Source organism: Aspergillus udagawae (assembly GCF_001078395.1).
Source record: "Aspergillus udagawae IFM 46973 DNA, scaffold_1, whole genome shotgun sequence".
Lineage (NCBI taxonomy): Eukaryota > Fungi > Ascomycota > Eurotiomycetes > Eurotiales > Aspergillaceae > Aspergillus > Aspergillus udagawae.
The window spans coordinates 3,620,685-3,640,756 of NW_025091264.1; the positions used below are offsets into that span (position 1 = coordinate 3,620,685).

At 49.5% G+C, this 20,072-nt stretch overlaps 8 protein-coding genes across 8 annotated transcripts; 1 reads left to right on the plus strand and 7 right to left on the minus strand.

Annotated features, from left to right (window-relative positions):
- Positions 1 to 1,305: 1,305 nt before the first annotated feature.
- On the minus strand, positions 1,306 to 4,028 carry Aud_001175 (Sin1 family protein; the record flags this gene model as incomplete). Its single annotated transcript, XM_043286675.1, has 3 exons — positions 1,306 to 3,364; positions 3,447 to 3,929; positions 4,006 to 4,028. The coding sequence occupies 3 exons, from the start codon at positions 4,026 to 4,028 to the stop codon at positions 1,306 to 1,308; spliced, it is 2,565 nt and encodes an 854-aa protein (XP_043142610.1).
- Positions 4,029 to 4,717: 689 nt separating this feature from the next.
- Positions 4,718 to 8,169, minus strand: Aud_001176 (replication factor C subunit 1; the record flags this gene model as incomplete). The annotated part of the gene is made up of 5 exons (XM_043286676.1): positions 4,718 to 5,334; positions 5,388 to 7,774; positions 7,826 to 7,913; positions 7,970 to 7,994; positions 8,083 to 8,169. The coding sequence occupies 5 exons, from the start codon at positions 8,167 to 8,169 to the stop codon at positions 4,718 to 4,720; spliced, it is 3,204 nt and encodes a 1,067-aa protein (XP_043142611.1).
- Positions 8,170 to 8,504: 335 nt separating this feature from the next.
- Positions 8,505 to 9,327, plus strand: Aud_001177 (mitochondrial 54S ribosomal protein uL16m; the record flags this gene model as incomplete). Its single annotated transcript, XM_043286677.1, has 3 exons — positions 8,505 to 8,562; positions 8,632 to 9,096; positions 9,155 to 9,327. The coding sequence occupies 3 exons, from the start codon at positions 8,505 to 8,507 to the stop codon at positions 9,325 to 9,327; spliced, it is 696 nt and encodes a 231-aa protein (XP_043142612.1).
- Positions 9,328 to 9,374: 47 nt separating this feature from the next.
- On the minus strand, positions 9,375 to 9,677 carry Aud_001178 (uncharacterized protein; the record flags this gene model as incomplete). Its single annotated transcript, XM_043286678.1, has 2 exons — positions 9,375 to 9,451; positions 9,560 to 9,677. 2 exons carry the CDS (start codon positions 9,675 to 9,677, stop codon positions 9,375 to 9,377), a joined length of 195 nt encoding a protein of 64 aa, XP_043142613.1.
- Positions 9,678 to 10,449: 772 nt separating this feature from the next.
- Aud_001179 (replication factor C subunit 5) lies at positions 10,450 to 11,751 on the minus strand (the record flags this gene model as incomplete). Its single annotated transcript, XM_043286679.1, has 5 exons — positions 10,450 to 10,539; positions 10,592 to 10,690; positions 10,746 to 10,914; positions 10,974 to 11,596; positions 11,665 to 11,751. The coding sequence occupies 5 exons, from the start codon at positions 11,749 to 11,751 to the stop codon at positions 10,450 to 10,452; spliced, it is 1,068 nt and encodes a 355-aa protein (XP_043142614.1).
- A 662-nt stretch (positions 11,752 to 12,413) lies between these two features.
- Aud_001180 (cytochrome c oxidase assembly protein) lies at positions 12,414 to 13,362 on the minus strand (the record flags this gene model as incomplete). The annotated part of the gene is made up of 4 exons (XM_043286680.1): positions 12,414 to 12,463; positions 12,522 to 12,963; positions 13,035 to 13,104; positions 13,160 to 13,362. 4 exons carry the CDS (start codon positions 13,360 to 13,362, stop codon positions 12,414 to 12,416), a joined length of 765 nt encoding a protein of 254 aa, XP_043142615.1.
- Positions 13,363 to 15,231: 1,869 nt separating this feature from the next.
- Positions 15,232 to 17,404, minus strand: Aud_001181 (putative HET domain protein; the record flags this gene model as incomplete). Its single annotated transcript, XM_043286681.1, has 2 exons — positions 15,232 to 16,904; positions 16,957 to 17,404. The coding sequence occupies 2 exons, from the start codon at positions 17,402 to 17,404 to the stop codon at positions 15,232 to 15,234; spliced, it is 2,121 nt and encodes a 706-aa protein (XP_043142616.1).
- A 337-nt stretch (positions 17,405 to 17,741) lies between these two features.
- Positions 17,742 to 19,610, minus strand: Aud_001182 (uncharacterized protein; the record flags this gene model as incomplete). Its single annotated transcript, XM_043286682.1, has 5 exons — positions 17,742 to 17,864; positions 18,016 to 19,162; positions 19,248 to 19,270; positions 19,322 to 19,463; positions 19,555 to 19,610. The coding sequence occupies 5 exons, from the start codon at positions 19,608 to 19,610 to the stop codon at positions 17,742 to 17,744; spliced, it is 1,491 nt and encodes a 496-aa protein (XP_043142617.1).
- Between the last annotated feature and the right edge of the window lie 462 nt (positions 19,611 to 20,072).

Consider the following 20,072-nt stretch of genomic DNA (forward strand, 5'->3'; position numbering starts at 1 on the left):
AGGATATGAGAGTTTAGAGTATAAGAGGTCAGAGATAAGGTGAAACATAGACCATAGGTTGGTGAGTGGCAGGGTAGGTTAGGGGGTGCGGGTGTTTTGTGTGAGAGAAATCAACCCCTCTTCTCTTCTGGCTTGGGGAAAGCTTTCAAGAGGGGGAGACACAAGGAGCGAGAGATGGCTCCGGCGCGGATACTGCGGACGCCCCCCGGGGGCTTGAGACAACCAGAATGGAGTCAATGGACCCCCCGATCGTGCGTTACAGAACACCCCAAAGTCCAATGCAGAGCTGGGCTGGAGATTGATCGCTTCTTTCTTCTTCTTCTTCTTCTTCTTCTTTTTTGCTTCTTGACTTTTGCTTATATTTCGAGGTCAATTGATCGGAATTTTCGATCTCTCCTCGTAGACTATATCTAGACTCTAGAGGTGGTCGCGGTACCGAGTAAATGAGGGAAGCCAAGAGAGTGGGGAGGGGCTAGTTCATAGTCAAGATGATGATGACGATGATGTTTTTCCTTGCTAATGATAAAGGATGTGACGATAATATAGCGTTGATGTAAGGTTTTAATTAAAGTCAGAGTATAAATGACCCTCTCCCTCTTTAAGTAGTCATCTCACTCATTGTGCGACTCTATCTGCGTCTTCAATTTGTTCTCCAAATAGCCAGTCGATGAAGAAGGTACACAGTATACCTCTCGCTCTAAGTTCGTATCATTTGAGAGCAATTGAGTCCCTAGACCATGACAGACAAGATTTTATGACGTTCTACGAAAGAGGTACAGCGTTGCGCAGAGTGGGGGAGTAACCTCTCAGACACTATGAGATCATCACTCAATGTTAGATCCTTCGACCTCCCGGGGACCATGTATCATTGAGATCATGACTGGGCCACCACAACTTCAGGTCCTATTTTCCACTGGGTTACTCGAGCATTGATAAGGGATTTTGATATACTGTCGAGTTTCAACATTTTATACCTACCAGATGACAATTGCCAAACGTCTCAATTCCATCCCCCTACAAGAGCCTCTGGCTTGGTGACTTCATTACCCCCAGCGGATCTCCGGAAGGCCCCGCTTCAAGGGCTGTTGTGCCCAACCGGCAATATTCCCCAAATTAATTGCCTGCCTAGTGTGCAGCAGTATCTTTAGCGATGCAAATCATTTCTTCGTGAATTCTCATCTCATGCCAGGGGCCAAATACTTGTACATCAACGAACCAAACCTCCTTAGACAATAGCATTAAAACAGCTTGTCCCTGCAGAATAAGACTTGGCCCCAAAACGCCATACCAACCCCTTCCTCATAACTAAATACGATAATGAGCCATGTTCTTCTTGATCTCATCCACTATCTCGATCGCCTCCAGGGCATTTCGCGCCTCAAAATCGTACCGTTTCTGCTCATTAGCGTCGTTGCCCCGTAGAACAACGACCCGGAAGTTCTTCGGGTGTCGCCGGCTCACTTTGCATCCCACCACATCGTTGAAGCTGATCGATCGGGTTTTGGTGTCGGATGCTGCCTTGCCCGTGTCCCCCGGCATGATGTGCATGTAATCATTGTCAAACGTCAAGATGCGATGGTTCGATGTCGTGAAGGACATTGACTGCTTTCGAAACACATGATAGCGCCGGTAGTAACCACCCGTAAGTTCCTGGGTTTGGGTGAGTGGATGTAGCATGCTTGGTCCGCTCTTCTTGCTCTTCTTGCTTGCAGCGTTATGTTTGTTATCGATGAGCAACGGCGCATTGGGGGATGAACTCCCTGGGGAACCACTCAATGATAGAGGCCCTGCCCCGAATCGACGCCGTACAAGGTCGAGGTCGGTAATATTACCCAGAGCCTCCACTGTCCGGTCAAGCGGCGCGATCGTGTTGGATCCCGCCACTTTGAGAATGTAATTGCCCTTGTCGAGCGCCCATCTTTTGCAGACCGAGTCCAAAATTTCTGCTATATAGCTGTCGGTAGAGGTGTTCAGAGTTGTAACGTGAGTGGCAGCATCCAGGTTCATGAACCGGATCTTCAGTGTTTTGGAGACGCCCATTCGAGGTGTAGCATGGGACGTAGGCACCGCGGGCCGGTCAGCTGGAGTCAAGGTATTGTCGTTCAAAGCAGATGAGAATGGCTGTCCCAGAATGGGATTCACGCGAACTGCTGGGGCCTTACTCTGCGGAGAAGGCTGGATGAGTGGCACAGTCGGCGCTGTAGGCGTTGTTACGTTTTCCTCTGAGGGTGCTTCCTGACTGTATTGCGGGAACAGCCGCTCATTCTCTTCAAATTCCTCCTCAGAAGCCTCCACCAAAGCGAATTCGTCATATTGCTTTCCCCTCGATCGGCCCCTCACTCCAGTCGCCCTATTGTTATTGTTCGAAGTGAAGTCTGCTATGTGTGATGCTCGGCTCAGAGGTGGAAAATCATATTCAATCTCTCCATCCTCAACCATCCGTAGAGTCCATCTATTCACATTGAGCTTGTTACGCTCGATGGCTGGCTCGCGACCTTCTTCAGAGTATCTCCAAAGAGCCAGCCCAATAGCCTCCGCAACAGTGACCGGCGCCGGCTGATCTGCAAGCTTGGATTCCCTGGACAACTGAAGGTCAAGAGGTTCTTCGGGGTCAGAAGAGAATGGAAGATAAAGCTTGATGTTAAGGGCATCCGCTAACCCTTTACCGGAAAGAACAGCGAATTTCTCGACAGGATTTGTGGGCGCCTTCATGCGTGCTTTAAGCGCTTGCGTCAGTAAACTGGTAGGTTGCAGTCTGCTGATGGGGCGTGGCGGTGGCAGATTTTGCAACTCGGGTGCTGGAGTTTTGGGTTTCCTTGGAGATGCAATCTGAGATCCAGCTCCGTTCTGTAGCTTGTGCATTAACGCAACAGGCGAGGATGAATCCAAACCACCAGTAATCCCGACGTCTTCCAACAGCGAGCCGGAACCAGCCGTTGCGTCGAACTCGGATGAGAGCACAGATCCTTCAGACTCAGCGCCAGAGTCCTCGGCGGCCTCGCTGAGCCCTCCAAGCGTCATAGTGTCAACATTCCTCTTGCCAGAGCTTCGAGGCGGGTCCTGATATTCTATGATTTTGTCCTTGGTCGAGAATTGAATTTGTCGCCTCTTAAATGAAGGATCCATTTCGTTGGTCTCGTTATCTGTGGACAGGTCGCTACTAGTAGTAGTGTCTCGTCGTGGTCGTCCCTCATTCACGTTCACTGCCGTCCCCAATGATCCAGTGCGAAAATGGGTTCCTGTTGCTGGGTGTGAGGGGGATGTGACCATAACTTCCGGCCCCTCATGACGATCAGACGAACGGATTGGCGAAGATCCGGCTCGTGTGCGGATCGGCATCTTGGAGAATTGAATCTGAGAAGCCCTGCTGTAGCAACAGTGTGAGTAATTCGGTAGAAAAACACAAGATCAGCGCGTTGGCAAATGACATGCTACCGCACACTAACCTCCGAGTGCTGTCTCCATCATCGTCGCTCTCGTCACTCAAGTCACTGCTATCATCGTCGTCCGCTTCTCGTTGTTTCTGCTGTTCACTCTGTTGGCGATCCCGACGGCGCGTCCGTTTCCCGCTCCGGCCCTGGTGCCGACGGCTGGTCACATCCACGTTGCTTTTGCCAGTGACCATGCCCCCTTCTTCGTCTTCTCCGTAATCCCCAAACCTGGATCTGCGCAAGGTATTTGCATCTCTTGTAGCACCGAAGCGATAGTACTCTGAGGAGACGGCGGCCGTGGTCGGAATAGGAGGGGAAGAGGCTCTCCTTGCTTGCGCTGCTGCGGCTTGGCTGCTAGAGTTGGTTGATCCTGAGAACCATCCGGCGGCACGAAAGCCGGGCGTATTGAGGACAGAGTTATTCACATTGATAAGCCGTTCGCCAACTCCATCCTTGATCGTCGTTAGATATGAGGTGCGCAATTGCCAAATGGTAAAGCTGACGATCAGTTAGTGCCCGACTCGCGACCATACTACACGGAGCAGATCGGGGCGCGGTGGAAACGGCAACTTACTCATCATTATGTAGGAGAGACATCTTCTCAGCGTAACTTACTCAGCGCCCACGATTATGCTCGTGGCACTATTGGAATCGGTCGACGGATATTGAACAGAGCGAAGACACCGTGCAATAGTCCAAACCGCAATGAGACGCAGGGCTGTGATGCAGGGAAGATATGCGCTGAGCACATGGAGCAGATAATCAAGATGAAAGCCAGTTCACCAAAAGCAGGTCCAGCCTGTTTATTCAAAACAAAACAAATAGAAGGAATGTACCCTTGGGGTAGTTGGTTCAAAGAATTGATGGCGGGGATGAGAATGAACTGATCGTCCTGATGAGGAGTAGACTAGTCAGTAGCTACTGGAAGGAGACCGCATTCTGTGGCGGTGCTCCCCAAAACATTACCATATACTACTCCGCAGATCGGCCAATGACCTCTAGCCTAGGTCCTTCACACAAAATCAGGTCTAAAGTATGGACCCTATCTACGTGGTATAGCAACCTGACAGACAGTTTCTTCTGATGTATCTTAATCACTGCGTAATAGAGTATAAATAGGTCATTCAGTGTATCACAGTCAGGCTTCAAATATGATACAATCAGTGGTGATATAGAACCCCTTCGCATGTCATATACAATTCTTTTACTCAATATCTTGCCAGAAGCTCATCAACAGAGGTAGACAACAAATCCCCGGCGCCATCATAAAGCGAAATAGGTACATCTCAGGCCTTTGCCTTGGTCTTTCGGCCTTTCCCTTTCTTAGGTTTCTCGTCATCGTCGATGAAATCGTCGTCGGGGTTCGCTTTTTTACCCTTTTTACCTTTGCCTGACGCGCCTTTTTGCGTAGCTGATTTCTTGGGCACACGGACATACTTGTCTTTCTTCAGATCAAGTTCTTCGTTTTCATCGTTATCCTGTGTGTCATCCTCGAGGACCTCTGCCTCATCCGATTCATCAATGGCATCTTCGATGTCCGGCTTTTCCTTTGGCATCTTCTTCGGAGCCGCAACACTACTGGCTTTCATGAATGGTAGTGGATGTGATCGCTGGTTATACAAACGTGTGAAGGTGGCTTTTGTTTGTGTTTCCAGCTTGACGTTGGACTCGTCCATAGGACCCAGGCCAAGCTCAACCAGAGCATCCCAGTCATCTCGCGTGAGGAAATAACTGTCCATAAAATCAATGACATCTTCGACGCTGTCTTTGCCTTCATCCATCAATCTGCGAACCGACTTGTTCCAGAGGAGCGGGATATATTGCTGTCTGATCTCATCGCGGTCACCAGAAGCACGGAGACGCATATGACCTTGAATTTCCTTAACATAACGCCAGAGTTTTCCTGCACATGCCATGTTAGTAAGGAAAAGGAAATACTGCATCACGCAGACATACCTTGTTTACTATTCTGCCCCAGCCAGCTGGTAAATCCGGGACGCTCCACCATGTTGCCGTAAATGAAGCTTGCCGGGCGAACGAAACTGAAAACAGCATGAGTCGGCATAAGGCTCCATTGCTGCTGCGTTCCATGAATCATCCTATCGACGAGATCACCATCACTGATACTAGAGGCTGCATTGTCGGCCAATTCAAGCAGCTTCAACTTCTGTTCCTTGCCCTGGTAATTGCCAGCTAGCGTTGGCCTGGTTCTCAGGTAGTTCTCTTGAAGCATCAGATAACTGAACTCGTGATCATTGAAGTACAGCTCGATTTTGTCACCCAGAGTGGTTTTAGAGCTCGGAGCGAAGGTCTGGGCATTTAAGATCTTGCTGACTATGTCCCACGGCTTCAGGATCACATGCTTCTGCCATGCTTTGGACATTTCTTTTCCTTTGTCAAAGTCAAGATGCTGCTGGTCTAATTTGACAGTGGAAAGCATGTTGATGACTTGCCGAATATCAGCGTTGGTTCCTGCGATGAGACTATCCAATACCGGAGGTGGAATCTTTAAGCCTTCCCTGAAACAGATAGTCGAGAGTCGGGCTCTGATTTGCTCGGCTGTCGGACGCCTGAAAGGCAGCTCATAAGTGACGTGATCGAAGGGCTTCATTTTCGGCAACCTTCGCTCGTTGCAGATTAGAATCAAGGGTACGTGGGTTTTCTTCGCCAGGGAAACCAAAGCGCCCACGCCACCTCGATCTCCGGCAGACATTCCATCAACTTCATCCATTATGAGAACCAGATTCTTTTTCGAGCTTTCGATCTTCTTGCCCTCGCCGGAAAAATAACCTTGCAGGGAGGTTGTGTCTAAGATATCAAGAAGACTGCTTTCTACGAGCTTCTTACTCCTTGTATCACTCGCGTTCGTTTCGACAACATCGTAGCCTTCGAGCTTAGCTACAAGATGTGCTGCCGTCGTTTTCCCTATCCCAGGAGGTCCATGGATCATCACGGCGCGATAGACCCCAGACCCATCTTTTCCGGGTCTTGAAAAGTTGAACTTGGCATTCTTGTGCCAATTATGAAGCCAAGCTTGGAGCTTCTCAACAGCACCCTTGTTGCCGCATATCATATTCATGGCCGTCGGGGCATATTTCGTCGTCCAGAGCTGATCATCAACCCTGGCGCCCTGAGACGACGAGGGAGCTTGAGACCCTGCAGATGCTTTAGGTGTCATTGTTTGTTTAGCCTTAAGCTTCCGCTTCTCTTCTGCTTCGATTTCAGCAGCCATTGCTTTGATCTTGTCCTCTTCGGCCTTCTTCTTCGCCGCATGTTTCTCAGCTGCTTTTGAGTCCCCACCATTGGGGGGGAGTCGCCGGATAAGTTCAAACAGCCCTTCCTCATTAATAGTTTTCAATTTGTGATCCTGAATTTTTTTTAGTTTGTTGGGTCCAGCATCGCTTCCTAGAACCACATAGCTGGTTTTTGAGCTAGGTGCTGTGGTAACTTTGCCACCGTACTTTTTGACCAAGTTCTGACCTTCTTCGCGACCGAGGGTATCAAGAACACCAGTGAAGACAAAGGATAATCCAGCCAGGCAGTTTTCAGCGCCAACAGGCAATTCTGCGGCCCCGCCTGCTACAGGATCTCGCGATCTTTGCGTAGCAGCAAAGTTGAATTTCGCCTTCTCACCCGATGGCGGTGGTGGGGAAGGCGGTCTGATTGTCGGTATGCTGTCGAATATATCCTGGATTTCCTTGCTCTCTGGCTCGTCCTTTTTAGTAGCCGCTGCTCTCTGCTTCTTAGCAGCGGGAGCCGATGCGGCTGTTTTTACGCGCGTAGGACCTTTCGAGACTTTAGAATCCTCATAATCTTCATCCCGATCAACGGCCTCAGACTTTCGTTTCTGGCCTGTGCGCGAGGCTTTCTTCTGTTCGGCGGGTGCGTCCTTCATGGCCACGTCGGCTGACTCGGGTGTACTAGCGTTCTTTCTGCGCGATGATTTGCCGGAAGCCGCACTGGCTGGTTTGATTTCCATTTCCTCAAAGTCATCATCTTCGCCGTGCTCATCCTCTTCAACGTAGTCGTCGTCGAATTTACCTGGTTTTCGATAGTCTGTCGCGAAAATGTCATCGCCTCCTAAGCCATCGTCGTCTTCTAAAACAACGGTGCTCTTCTTGGCTGTCCTGCGGGAGCGTTGTCTGGGTGCTTGCTCGACGGTCATTGTATTCATCGTTTCATGAGCGTTCTCAGCGTCACGGCCATTGAGAGATGCAGTATCAGAGGGCCGGGCATCCTTAGTCTCCATTGCATCTTCGCTTTTTCCAGGTTTTGGTTTCCTTTTTGACGATGCAAAATAGTCTGAAGTGGTCGTTGGCTGCCCTTGGGACTCAGCTAGTTTACTTCAGAATTGTTAGTGATACACCAGCAGCGCGCAACGGTCTTTCACATACGGCGTGCTCGTTGCCCTTGACTTTGGCGCAGGTGACTTGGGTTTCAATTCCTCTTCTTCATCACTGTCATCGACAACCTTTCTGCTTCCTGTTATGTCGCTTAGTAAATATGGCCCGAAATTATCGTTCCATTGCCGAACATACGTTTCTTTCTAGCGGTTGAAGCATCCTGCAATCAAAGAACTGAGTCTCAGCAACACTTCTTATTTCACTATATGGGATCCGAGTGTCATTTCTGACTTAAGGTATCAGCTTACCTCTTTCTTTGCTGGCGGTTTCGCTGGAGACGCACTAGAGCCCTGGCTGGACTTGCCACCAAAGAAGTTCCTAATGTCGGTAGGCATTGTGACACTGTATCAATTCCGAGCACGACATGCAATCTGAGGAGGTGAGAAGCGTAGTAAAAATATAAAGTAGGCCCAAACAGGCAACCCCGGACTTCTCACTTCTACCTGATAATCAAGCCTCGGAAACGCGAATGACGCGCCTGCCCTGCAAGCTGGTTCGCCGACGTGATCTAATTTGGTTACATAAGCAGGAATCTCGTGGCACGTGCGCAGCACACTCTGCCGTTTTGGGATCCAGAAGACATCGGATACGCAGATATGCCGATAGCCAGAAAGTCTGCGGTCCCTTGAATCTGTCCAACTCACACAGAAGGGCCCGGTCGTTCGTTGCAATGGGTCCTCAAATGAAGATGTTTGCGGGTCCCCAAATGGCCTTTATCCGGCCTACCTGTGAGGCTTCCTGGTGTTTCTTATAAAACTTTTCGTCTTCCGCACCTTAAACTGACATCGGCTCTATAGGTCTATCGTCACCCTTTGCGACCTTCCAACTATCACGATGCTTCTCGACATCTTCGCCGGCTCTTGATTGGCTCACACCGAAGTTCATGGAAAGGTCGAAGTCTCCGAAAGGTCGACCACATGTCCCTACTGGCGGATCCTCTCGCGGTACAACTGTCGTCTGGGGTGACTACGGATTGCGGATGAAGGATCATGATCGCCGGCTACCTGCTGCATCTCTCAAGCTTGCAGAGGAAACAATCAAGCGACGACTTAGAGGTATGAATTATACCTTGTACAAGCGTGTCAGTGCCAACATTGGTGTATACACCAAGGGCAATGAGCAACGTATGGGTAAGGGTAAGGGAAAGTTCGACTACTGGACTGCAAGAGTTGCCGTCAGCAGAGTCGTCTTCGAGCTCAAGGGCGATATACACGAAAAGATTGCGAGGGAAGCTTTCCGACTGGCAGGCCACAAGTTACCCGGTATGGTTTACCCCATGCTATGGAAGAATTGCGAATCCTAATTTTCATATGCAAACAGGTCTCTGGGAATTTGTGAAGAAGGGTGACCCGCCTGTTGTCGGTATCACTAAACTCGGCAACGGTGTCACTCTTGAAAGCCTCAAAAAACCACGGAGAAGTCCGGCCCTAGGTACAGACGATATGGCCACACCTCCCAACTCCACATCATCTAGCTCATCCACTTCTCCTTAAACCCCCGCCTCTATCACGCTATGTTATTCACGCCTTCTTAGTGTCGCTTAAGCGCCGACGCCGGAGCCAGGTCCATACCCCTGTTGACTCCTCGTCTTCGCCGCTGATTCATCCTCCTTCGAGTCTTGTGTATACTATTGTCAGCCTCATATTCTCAGTGATATTTGTACGCTCACCGTTTCATGCCTTCATCCACGGAGTTAAATAGAAGGAAAATGCAAGAGTATTATACCTTTATCCGTTTGTACGGAAATGTTAGATGTGAATTCGCCCTCAAGCCTCTGCGCCTCCTCTTCGTCCTCATCTCTCAGCTTCTGGCCGTTGTTGTCAGAATCAAAATAAGTCCTCATTTCGCTTTTCGTGTGCGGCGAGTTTACTACATCCCGGTCAGACACAAGTTCGAAATGAACTGGGCGCAAATGGGCATGAGACTCATTAGCGTACCACCCAACTGTCCCGTTTGTTTGTGCGGGGTCTCTGTAAATAATCGAATGGATTCATACCTGGTCCCCGAGGTTAGTCTATGTATGTCGCGAAGAAAATAAGTTGCAAGTCTTGCAGGAGTACGTACGGGGTGTTCTCTCCACCGGGCTCAATGTCCAAGAGGTTGGGGTTAGACATGACTAGTAGGATTCTGAAGAAGAAAGGGTAACTAATTTGCTAAGTGAATAGTAATTGATGCTTCAATTGTTTGCTGATATCTATTTTGTCTTCGGCGGGTCAACTCAATTTATATGGTCGTGGTAGGTATGACGTACACCATCCCGGAGTCCACTCAAGTTCATGCTTACAACTTGATCACTTTTCCTAAAGATCTTCAAGCGTGCAAGACACATAACATGAGGAAATCTCATTCGGATTTGGTATGTAGAATAAGTCTACTGCTGTGCACTGACGAAATGACACCGTTCTCTGCGCAAGAGATTTTGACCGAGTCATCTCAATTTATGGACTAGGTATTTCAGAGTATGCAAACCGGTATCACAAGGGTCAATCCATCAATGCAATCAATACGTCTCATTTCTGGGATATAGTCCATTTTATACATTCATTAGTCATGGCAAAAGATATGTTAGAAGTCCATGCCCATCAAATAACTGCGAAAATTTGGTCAGCAATTGGTCAAAGTGGTCGCGCGGTAGATGGAGGATCCAACCTTTCGTAGATGCGCATAAACTTGGCAACGAATGCCTCTAGGTGAAAAATCACTTTCTGTGCCCGGTGTAAGCATATTCCCCGTGTTGGTTAGGCAGATGACCCTTACGCTTCCTTGAGTGATTCTGTGCTCGTAGAATGCGGACCATTTAATTACATCCGGCTTCAATGCATCGTCGACCCTTGCAACTAGCTTGAAAGTCAGAGTCTGTGAATCTGTTAGCATGAGTCATTTCGGACGTGGACGAGTTCGGCAGTCGAACCTTAATGATCGTCGTAGGTGGGATGCAGTGGGTGAGAAGATCATATAACCGCGCGCGGACCTGCAGCAAACGGGCCGGTGACCGCTCAGCGAGTATCTCGTCTGCAATTAATGAGATAAGAGCTTCCCAGTCAGGCGGGGGAATTGGCGTGTTGTCCGTGACCTTCTCACTGATTGAGTAACATTGTTAGTTATATACCGGCAATCACAAACAGTACGGAGTACCCACGTCTGAGCATATATCGCCTCGAACATGAGAAGTGCTCGCCGAAGATTGCGATCGCTCTCCTTGGCTATTCTCTTGTTGAGTCCAGGGGCCTCCGGCCAGCCTTCCCTTTTACCAGCGTTCTGTAATACCGAGCAGATTTGTTCTTCTGTAGGTGCGGCAACCCTGACCAGCAGGGTTCGAGAACGGATCGGAGCAATAATGTTGGACGTGCTATTTGCCAGCAGGATCAGTCTCAGGTTGGGACTGTATTTCTCCATCGTTCGTCGCAACGCCGCTTGCGCATCACGAGTCAAATGATCCGCCTCGTTGATGACAACGACCTTGAACCGTTGTTTCGCAGATAAATCAACCTGTTGAGTCTGCGCAACCTCCTTGAGCAGCTCTTGGATGACCACTCGGTCGTAGTTGCCAACATCGGATGGGGTAATCTCGAGATGGTAGACAGATGATACGATATTGAACTCAAGTTTCCGATTGCTTGTCGTTTGGAAGACTCTGGCGTCAATCTTGATTTTCTCTACTCCCGAGCCGTACAACTCCTTCAGTGTCGCAATCACACGGGTTTTCTTGCCTGCGCCCGACGGCCCATACATCAGGAGATGAGGAAAGTCGCCACTTTGAGCCTGCAGAGATTCAAGAAGAGAGTCAATGATGTGTTCGTCATTCAGCAGCAATCCCAGGCGTATCTTACCAATGACTTTAGACGTGCGGAAAGCTCATGATGGTAGGTTAAAGAATCAAGCGAACGAGGTCGCAATCTATCCACTAAAAGAGCCATCTTGTCACCTCGGTCTGCAATTGTATACGAACTCCAGTATAGTAACAAGACAGATCAATGGCCGTTGCAGAGTATATCGTTTAGAGCCGATACGCGTTTATTCGTGACGCGTGAGCTTAATTGGTGGCCCGTGCGCACCTGTCCAGAGCTCCGAGAACTGTTGATGGCACGGCCCACGTGATCTGGGTAAAGCTGCATGTTCAGAAGTTCCACTAGACTAACATGAACAATTCGGTCCTCGGTTTCGAAATCGAGCCGGTAGGGTGCTCGGTATTTTATGTGGAGGAAATTTTTCACATATCTACTTCGAAGACACGCTAGTTCTAACCTGAAATATATATGTACAAGTACACGCGTTTGTATGATACACCGAAGGATGGGCTTCTTGATATTTTTATATCCAAAGCGCCCATTTCCAGAGAGGAGATAGTATTCGTTGTCCATCTAGATGTAGTGGACGTAGACACGCTGTCTATGTGGAGAGACTCAGTCAAATCAAGCTCCACGTCAAGAGATGTGTACGCCTCTGGATTGAGGGAGTTGGCCGAATTTCGACTTTAAAGGTTGCTTCAAGACATGGGTCTGATAACCGTATATCACGGCTCGAGGCCGACGCGAGCCGCTGCGTCCTGAGAGGATTATGAAGTCGGTTTTCTGGAGCTTTAAGCAGCCGGTATCGGTTTCAGAACTCCATTGTCGTCATACTTCGCTTCTATGAGAAAGTCAGCGTTCCATGCAACTTCGAGCCTTTGAACTCAATGGTTTCTTACTGAAGAAAGTATACGACAAAGTGATGGTGTCGATGCCCTTCATGGCCGGATCTTTCACAAAGTCCGGGTCAATGAAGAAGAACACCGGCATATCAACAGACTCCCCAGCATTCAATTTCTGCTCTTCAAAGCAGAAGCACTGGATCTTGCTGAAATATGGGGCGACCTGACCAGGGGTAACACTGTACGTTGCAACACCAATAATGTCCGTCGGGCCTTTATTTGTCGCAGTATAAAAAGCAAGTGCCGTCTCGCCGGGCAACACACGGACTTCACGCTGTTGTGGTGTAAACTTCCAAGGCAGGACATCCGACACTGAACCATTGAAGGTGATTCGAAGACGACGAGCGTCGGTCACTGGCGTTACGCGCGATGAGGTGTCGCCGTCTCCGGCACGGTGTGTAAGTACTGGCTGACCGTTCCAGCCGGTCTGTTGACAAATCTGCAAAGGGAGATTGTTCAGGTTCATGTCTCGACGGAGACCAGCAAGCCATTATTAAGGCTTCCACGTACCATTTTATACAGAGGAACGGAGCCATAAGCGAGCGCTAAGGTTCCAACAATAAGACTCGCGGTGTAGTACCTAGACGTCGTCAATCATGTCGCTAGTAAGAAGAATATCATATCAATATTCATACATTACGGATGCATTCCGTTTCTGCGACTGGGGTGTATTGAAAGGCGCAAACGAGGCATTTTGGTGTAGATCCTGGCGCAAGAACGAATTGTGAGAGAAAAACTTCTTTCCAAAGTCAAAATAGCGCGTGTCCAAGCGCCCTGAACGTAGGCCAGTCCCTGCCGACCGTAAATGTGCCCATTGCAAGGGCGTACGAGTAAACATGACTGTCAATTTTGTTGCTTTGCGGATCTATCGGCGAATGTACCGTCTGAGAAATGGGGCTGACATTGAAGATCATGTCACATGATTCTGTCCTCTTATCGATAAGAAGTATATAACAGTCCACCAGCCACATTGGTACCTCTCGATGCATCCCAACTCGCAAACCTCAATATCGCCCAGGAGAACGAAAAATATCTGATCAAGCCGTCAGAGAAGGAAGCAGAAAATTTATCTGCCGTCCAGTATGACGGACCACGGAAGTTTCGAAGTGACCTGGTCAAGCTGAGCACTCGTTGGGCCTCAAAGATATATGTACATCAACAGAGCTTGACTCTCTCCGTGTTCCTGGAATAACCACACCCTTCTCTACCAGCATGCTTCTGCCAATATGGTCTGGATGATTTGATCAATATATCCGGACCGACCCAACGCTTAGTAAAATGCAAAGCGGCCCTTGATGCAGGTGTCACTATGCACGATACGGGGTGTGTTCGCTCTGTATGTTAGGCACTTTCTCAAAAGTGCCCGGTACCCTAAGACAAATGGCTAAATGCTGAATGTGGCCTACATGGAACTACTCATGGAGACCAGGTGGTGCTCACATTCGAGAAAGGCCAGATCTTATCGTGCAACTACGGTGACGAGCGACGGCCCCAGCTTAACTCTAACTAGATGGTGAATTTGACCTCCAGTGTTGGCACGGGATGAGCTACTTCCCAACGGCATGTATGATACGGCGGGTAATATGTGGTTCAACAGTAGTGATCTGTGAGCTCAGGGAGGGCACGGAGACCCCGAATAGAATCCCACCACGATTGGGTGCATTGAACGGAAAGGCATAATCCATGCACGCCATCTCCTTAATCAAAAATGGTCGAGAACGGTATAGCTGGCAGCGGGACCAATTTCTATGTCGCCACAAGCTCATCCGGGACCGGCAATCATGCCAATGCGACTGATAACTTGTATGCGTTGGGTCCTGGATCTCAACCCAACCAATGAATTATGGTCAATGCCGTATGAGGCTGGCGACCTCCAGAAAGCGGACTCTTTTTCTACGGCTCTGGAGCAAATCCAGCGCTGCTGAGAGATCAGTACTTAATTTGGTTATCTATCATCAGGAAGCGCAATCAGTCTCTGGACAGATGCTTCGCCGCGTGCCAATTTTCGACGCCGGGGCAAGTGACGTCGACATCGCCCCGCTGGCCCAAGGTAACGGAGACTGATAGGGTCTACTTCCGTGCAATGTCTACAATTCACCGCCATTGTACTACGCTGATTCTGCGGGTCTGAACGGTGACTTTGACAATCTGACTCAAATGGCTCCCGGAGTCGCTTCATGGACGTCGCTGCTGATGTAGCTCCTTTGGGGATTGCCTGCGCAGAAAAGACCTTCGAATCCACTCTTTCCCCGCTTATTCGCGCAAGATGTGGGCCTGTCGCTGAAGGGCCTTGGGGAGTAATATGCTGCCATGCTTGACTGGAGGACTGGCAAGGGTGTTTGGCGAGTCCGCACCGGCGTGGATGGCACTTATAACGACGATTACCAAATTGGCGCAATCCGGCCAGTTGGAAATTCTTACCAGAGTGTGATCGGCGGTATTGTCAAAATTCATGAACGGTCCTCAGGATTTCTTGCCACGGAGCCGTCAGGTGTTTTCCAGCCTGTCTTTTGAAGTGAGAATTTGATCGAGAAACTGTGTACAAGCCACATGACCCTCAAGACCCCCATGAGGATAATGCATTAGGCTCTACGTCAACTATTGAGTGCTCCATATTCATTCTGAAATCTTATTCGTCGTAGGAAAGGAGAAAGGTCTTAGCAAAGCTTGGTCATTGCGAACTGCTGGCTTGCGGAGGACCAGTATTTCAGACCAGTTTCAACTTCTGTCTTTCCCAGGGCAGCGCATCAAAGGCCGTATGCGGATCAGTCGATGATCCAACAGAAATCCGCAGGACTCCTACTCTCATGAGAACCTCCGCTTCGTCCAAAGGTTTTAGAATGAGAAGATCGCAAAATCCACGATGGGGATTCCAGCCTTCCTCTACCCGCCATGCGTCCCCTTGTATAACCATACAGAAATAGTGCTCGATATCGCTGCCGAACTTGTCCCGATCTGCCTTTTGGGTATCTGCGGACCTGGGAGTGCAACATGAACAATCGAATAGCTGTGACTGATCTAGGACCAAAGTCAAGCCAAAGGCTTCTTTGCCGCGTAGTCTTCGGGTAAGTGTCTTAAGTCCAATGCAAGAACCCTCCACGAGGATGTGGGAGCTGTCCAGGACGTAGCCATACGGGCGTTGCGGATCGGCAAGAGTAATGTGGTGAGATACCAGTATCGGCTGGTATTGCTTCAGCCAGGAGGGGTCCTTAGCATGCTCCTGCAGTAGATCCTCGGGCCATGCCAGAGCATGCGAGCTCACTGTACCGTCTACGCTGGCCCAGCTCCAGCTTGGAGCTCTGTACTCCATTGCTGGACGTAAGACACCGTAAGGCCGTGACCAACCAAGCCCGAAGGCGATGTCACTGCTCCAAAGGCCCGCGATATAGTCGCCCAAAGTGCCGTCATCGATGACAGCTGCGAGGGGAGCCATGGCGAGTAGTTTGTCGGATGGCACATTGACTGATCCCTTTGAAAAGGCGTCTACACACCGATGCCAGGCCTCGAGCCGTGCCACTCGCTTGCCGATGGTCACCTCGTCTGCGACGTCACCTGCTTCCTTTGTTTGACCTTGGAAAGGCCTGTCGATGTACGGCTGCAGGACTCCCTTGACGTAGCGTTGTCGAATTTGCCCGGAGCCTGTCTTTTTGTCGACAATTCCAGAGGCCTCAAACTGGAACCCGGAAGCACACTCCCAGATCAATTGACGCCTCGTGACATGTAAAATGCGCGGAGCCAGCATTCTTTCGAGAATCTCCCACCCCCGTCCCGCCAGCGATGACTCCTCAATGTCGGACGTCCATCGCAGGAGCCGCTGCCGAAGGTACTTGTCTTTGTTGCGACCTAACGCAGGAGAGTAGAATACCCGTCTGTCATGGAAAATCCCTGAGCCCGCGTGTTCCGCAATTTCCGTTGAAAGCATCAAAGCCGCTTGACCGTATATTTCTGCAATTCGAGCCGGATCTGTGCCCCATTCCTCTCTGGAAGTGCAAAGGGTTCGGGACCACATATATTGATACCCTAGCTTGCGTGCGAGTACTATCGCATCTGCCAAAGTCTTGGGCAGGGAAGGCACATCTAGTGGTGTCGAGAAGACGGAGTTACCCGACTCTCGCTGAATCGAAGATTCGAAGTCCCTGGAGCAGTAGCTCAAAATCACGTAAGACCCTGATCTACCATTCGACAAACACAGCCTGGAAGAAACTGCAGGATCTGCTGGGATCTCAATGATAATCTCCGGCAGTTTAACAGGCAAGGGCTTGGAACAGGTACGATGGGCCGCACATTCAGCAGTCCAAGCTTGAACTAGACTAAGGCACTTCTCGTCCCTTAGGTCGACGGGGATGCGACGAACACGATCGACCCCCTCGTCTAGTGGGCCTGTAAAGATCAGCCTTTCAATATCGACGCTTTCAGCATAAAATCTGCACACCCTCAGAATCCTCTGAAATGCACTGGTCCAGGCACAAGTCGTCCGCACAATAAGTGCAGTTACCAAGCTTCGTCGGCTTCCTCGCGTCCAAGCGGGAACTGTCCAGAAAGATCACTCGCTCGGCAAGCTCGTCGAGCCTCGTTGTCCATCGAGTAGACGTCTGCAACACGTTGCAGAAGAACTCGCATGCGTCGCAGCCGTTTTCGGCTCTCGTAAGCAGGTCTTTGAACGGCCCTAATCGGATACCAGAATCCGTAAGATCGTCTTGCTCAAAGTCAAGAGAGTCACAGGTCTCGCAAAGCGGCATATCGAGTTTCAAATTTGAAGGAAAAGTTGATGATATGAGCTTCTGGACATATAAAATCACGTCTGATGGGTTGGAGATGGTCAGATCGCTGTTTATCTCGTTGCGGATTTTAGGCTGCAAGGTGGCTGTGCCGCAGCACATCCTGATGATGACAGATGTCAAATCCAATAGCTTTCTTGGAAGCTTTCTTTAGATAGATTTGTTTCTCGAAGGTTGCCATTTGCCATTTACTGGGACGGAAGAGTCGTCTTCTATGTAAAGTTACTAGTCCAAATACTTCACGGTCGATGGTAGAACTTGGGTTATCGTCAATCAGGTATATCTCTCAAGCTAAATGATCACTTCTTACAGAGTTTATTATTCATATCTCATCTATTACTGATGTACAAGAACTCTCTCCTGGAGAATTTCGATCGATAAAGGGAACGATTAGCGACAACAGACACTCTCCATGGATGCAATGTACAGTGTTCTCCTCTCACTTCAATACGCTTTTTGCAATTTTCCCGAAAACACCTCTAACCATGCTGGGTCGTTCACGAAGGCAGGTGAAAAGAATGGCAGCGCTGAGAGCAAAAGCGACGCGCTCTCGGGATTGATACTGGGATCATGTTAGTAACTAATGGCACACTCTGAGTAATTGGTGGTCTGCTGGAAGGGAAGAAATGGTAAAAACAGGATGGAACGATAGGGGGAAATGTAACCATCCCCGAGTCGAGCGAGGTGACGTGAACAAAGCTCATTAACCGTACCTTCTTGTCATAATAACGGGGTAACACAGTTGCGGCGGCTCTCGGTGCCACGAACAGCGCAATCTCCTGTCGTTTGCGCGCACTTTCAACCAATATACTCCATCCGCACATGAGACACCCGGCCCCGACACAGAGGCCAGAGTCCCACATCTGTGGTGTTACCGTTTCCCGGCTAAAGATCTTTGGACCAATCCTCGTTCGGGCCAGGCAAACAGAATAGTAGAAAATGCTCACAAATGAGGCAAGGAAGGTAGATGACCGCAGGGCATCAGTCAGCGCCCGGCGCAGAGACGACATCGTTTTCATTGATCGCAGACGGAAGGCAACTTGCAGCGGGATATAGGTTGCGCAAGCGAATTTGAATGTTCTAGCAAATCGCCAAGCAGCGTGTTTTTCGCAATTCGGACCACAACCCATGTGGACCATTTCGCAGGGGATGGGAACTGTCTTGCTTGGGTCTCCCCACTCTCTAGGCCAGTTGTAATCCTCGCACATAGACTCAAGAAGAGGTGTCTGGCCAGTCTCTTTTCCATACACGAATATCCCTCGCCTGGCCCGTCGAAGCGCTTCAATGAGACGAATGTCCACTTTTGCCACCTCGCCAATCCACTTCCCATAGGATCTCGGAAGTCTTTCTGGGAGGTAAAACCATGCCCACATTACTACAGCAGAGCTGGCAGCGAAAAGTCCTGCGTCAGCAAGCACAGGAGCGACAGACTCAGCTAAAGACCAGCGATTTTGACTTCTCCGCAAAGCGCGCCAGCGTGACCATGCCAAACAGACAAGAACATCCATTGCTCTAGTGAAAGTGAAAAGAGTGAGGTCCATAGTCCTCCCGGCAAGATCAAGACTGTATTGAGCTGTGATGTTCTTTTCGGGACTATGGCCAGCATGGTCTCCGTTACCCGTTCCTGGGCTCGAGAGAACATCACTGCTCTGGAGTCTGATAGGTTTCTGATTGAGCAGCTGAAAGCTAAACCAGGCAGAAACAAATGCAGCAACGAAGCGGACGAACCGCAAAAAGCCCCGAGGCTTTATGAGGCCGGATATTTTACCAATTCTACTGCTGACAAGCGCACAAAGTCGCAAAAGAAGAACAGGTAAGCCAGTTGAGCCCGCAACTAAAAGTGCACAGAACGTCGGAAAACTGTCCAAACGGATAGCACTTGTCAATGTCCGAGACAACTGCACGGTGAGCGTCAGATTATGCTTGGTGACTCCGGCACAACGACCAGTAAGATTGAAGGGATATCAACTACGAGTAGAGCAATCGTCGTAGACTGACGACAGGAAAAGGATAACCTACTTCTTCGAGCTTCTCCTTGTTGCTCAATCTATCACCTTTCAGTCGCCCTAAACACGATACGAGTCTTGGTGTTGTTGAGGATAGATAACCTATCGCATACGCGCGCAGGATGCTACAGCAGAGCGAGGTCAGTGATTCGTTGCTAAATGGCCAAGCACCAATCCAAGTTGTTGAAGAGTTACTCCATGCCATGCCATAAATGGCAATTTTCAGAAGGTTTCTGTCGTACTTACGGCTGGAGGATCCGAGCCTTGCTCCTATTCCCACGAGCAAGCATCGGAGTATCCATGATGCCTAAATGTTGTTCAGTTCGTTCTGATTCTCATTTCTCACAATTCGGACCAATCATGATAATGAATTCAATCTCAATCAGGCTCAGTGTTTGTTTGACAGGACACCGAGCTTGCCAATCAGAAAAGAGGAAATCCGGTCGAGAGACACAGGCAACTCAAGTATGGAATGCTGACATGGATATTAGGTTCCTCGTGAGTAAAGCTGTCGGTATCGAGAAAAGTTCCGTACAGTGAGGAACAGTATTCTGGGGTAGTAGTAGCAGTAGTTGACACTACTCCTGTTCGTATGTAGCAATGTTTCGTATGATCTGCCGTGGATCCGTGCAACGGCAATTTCGACCTCGGTCCTTAGACTAGAACTTAGGGAATTCAAAGACACTGATAGGCTTGAGCCGCTTGACTAGTCAATTACTGCCCCGGAGTTGTCAGCAGTCACTGGTTCAAGACTGGTTCAGGGG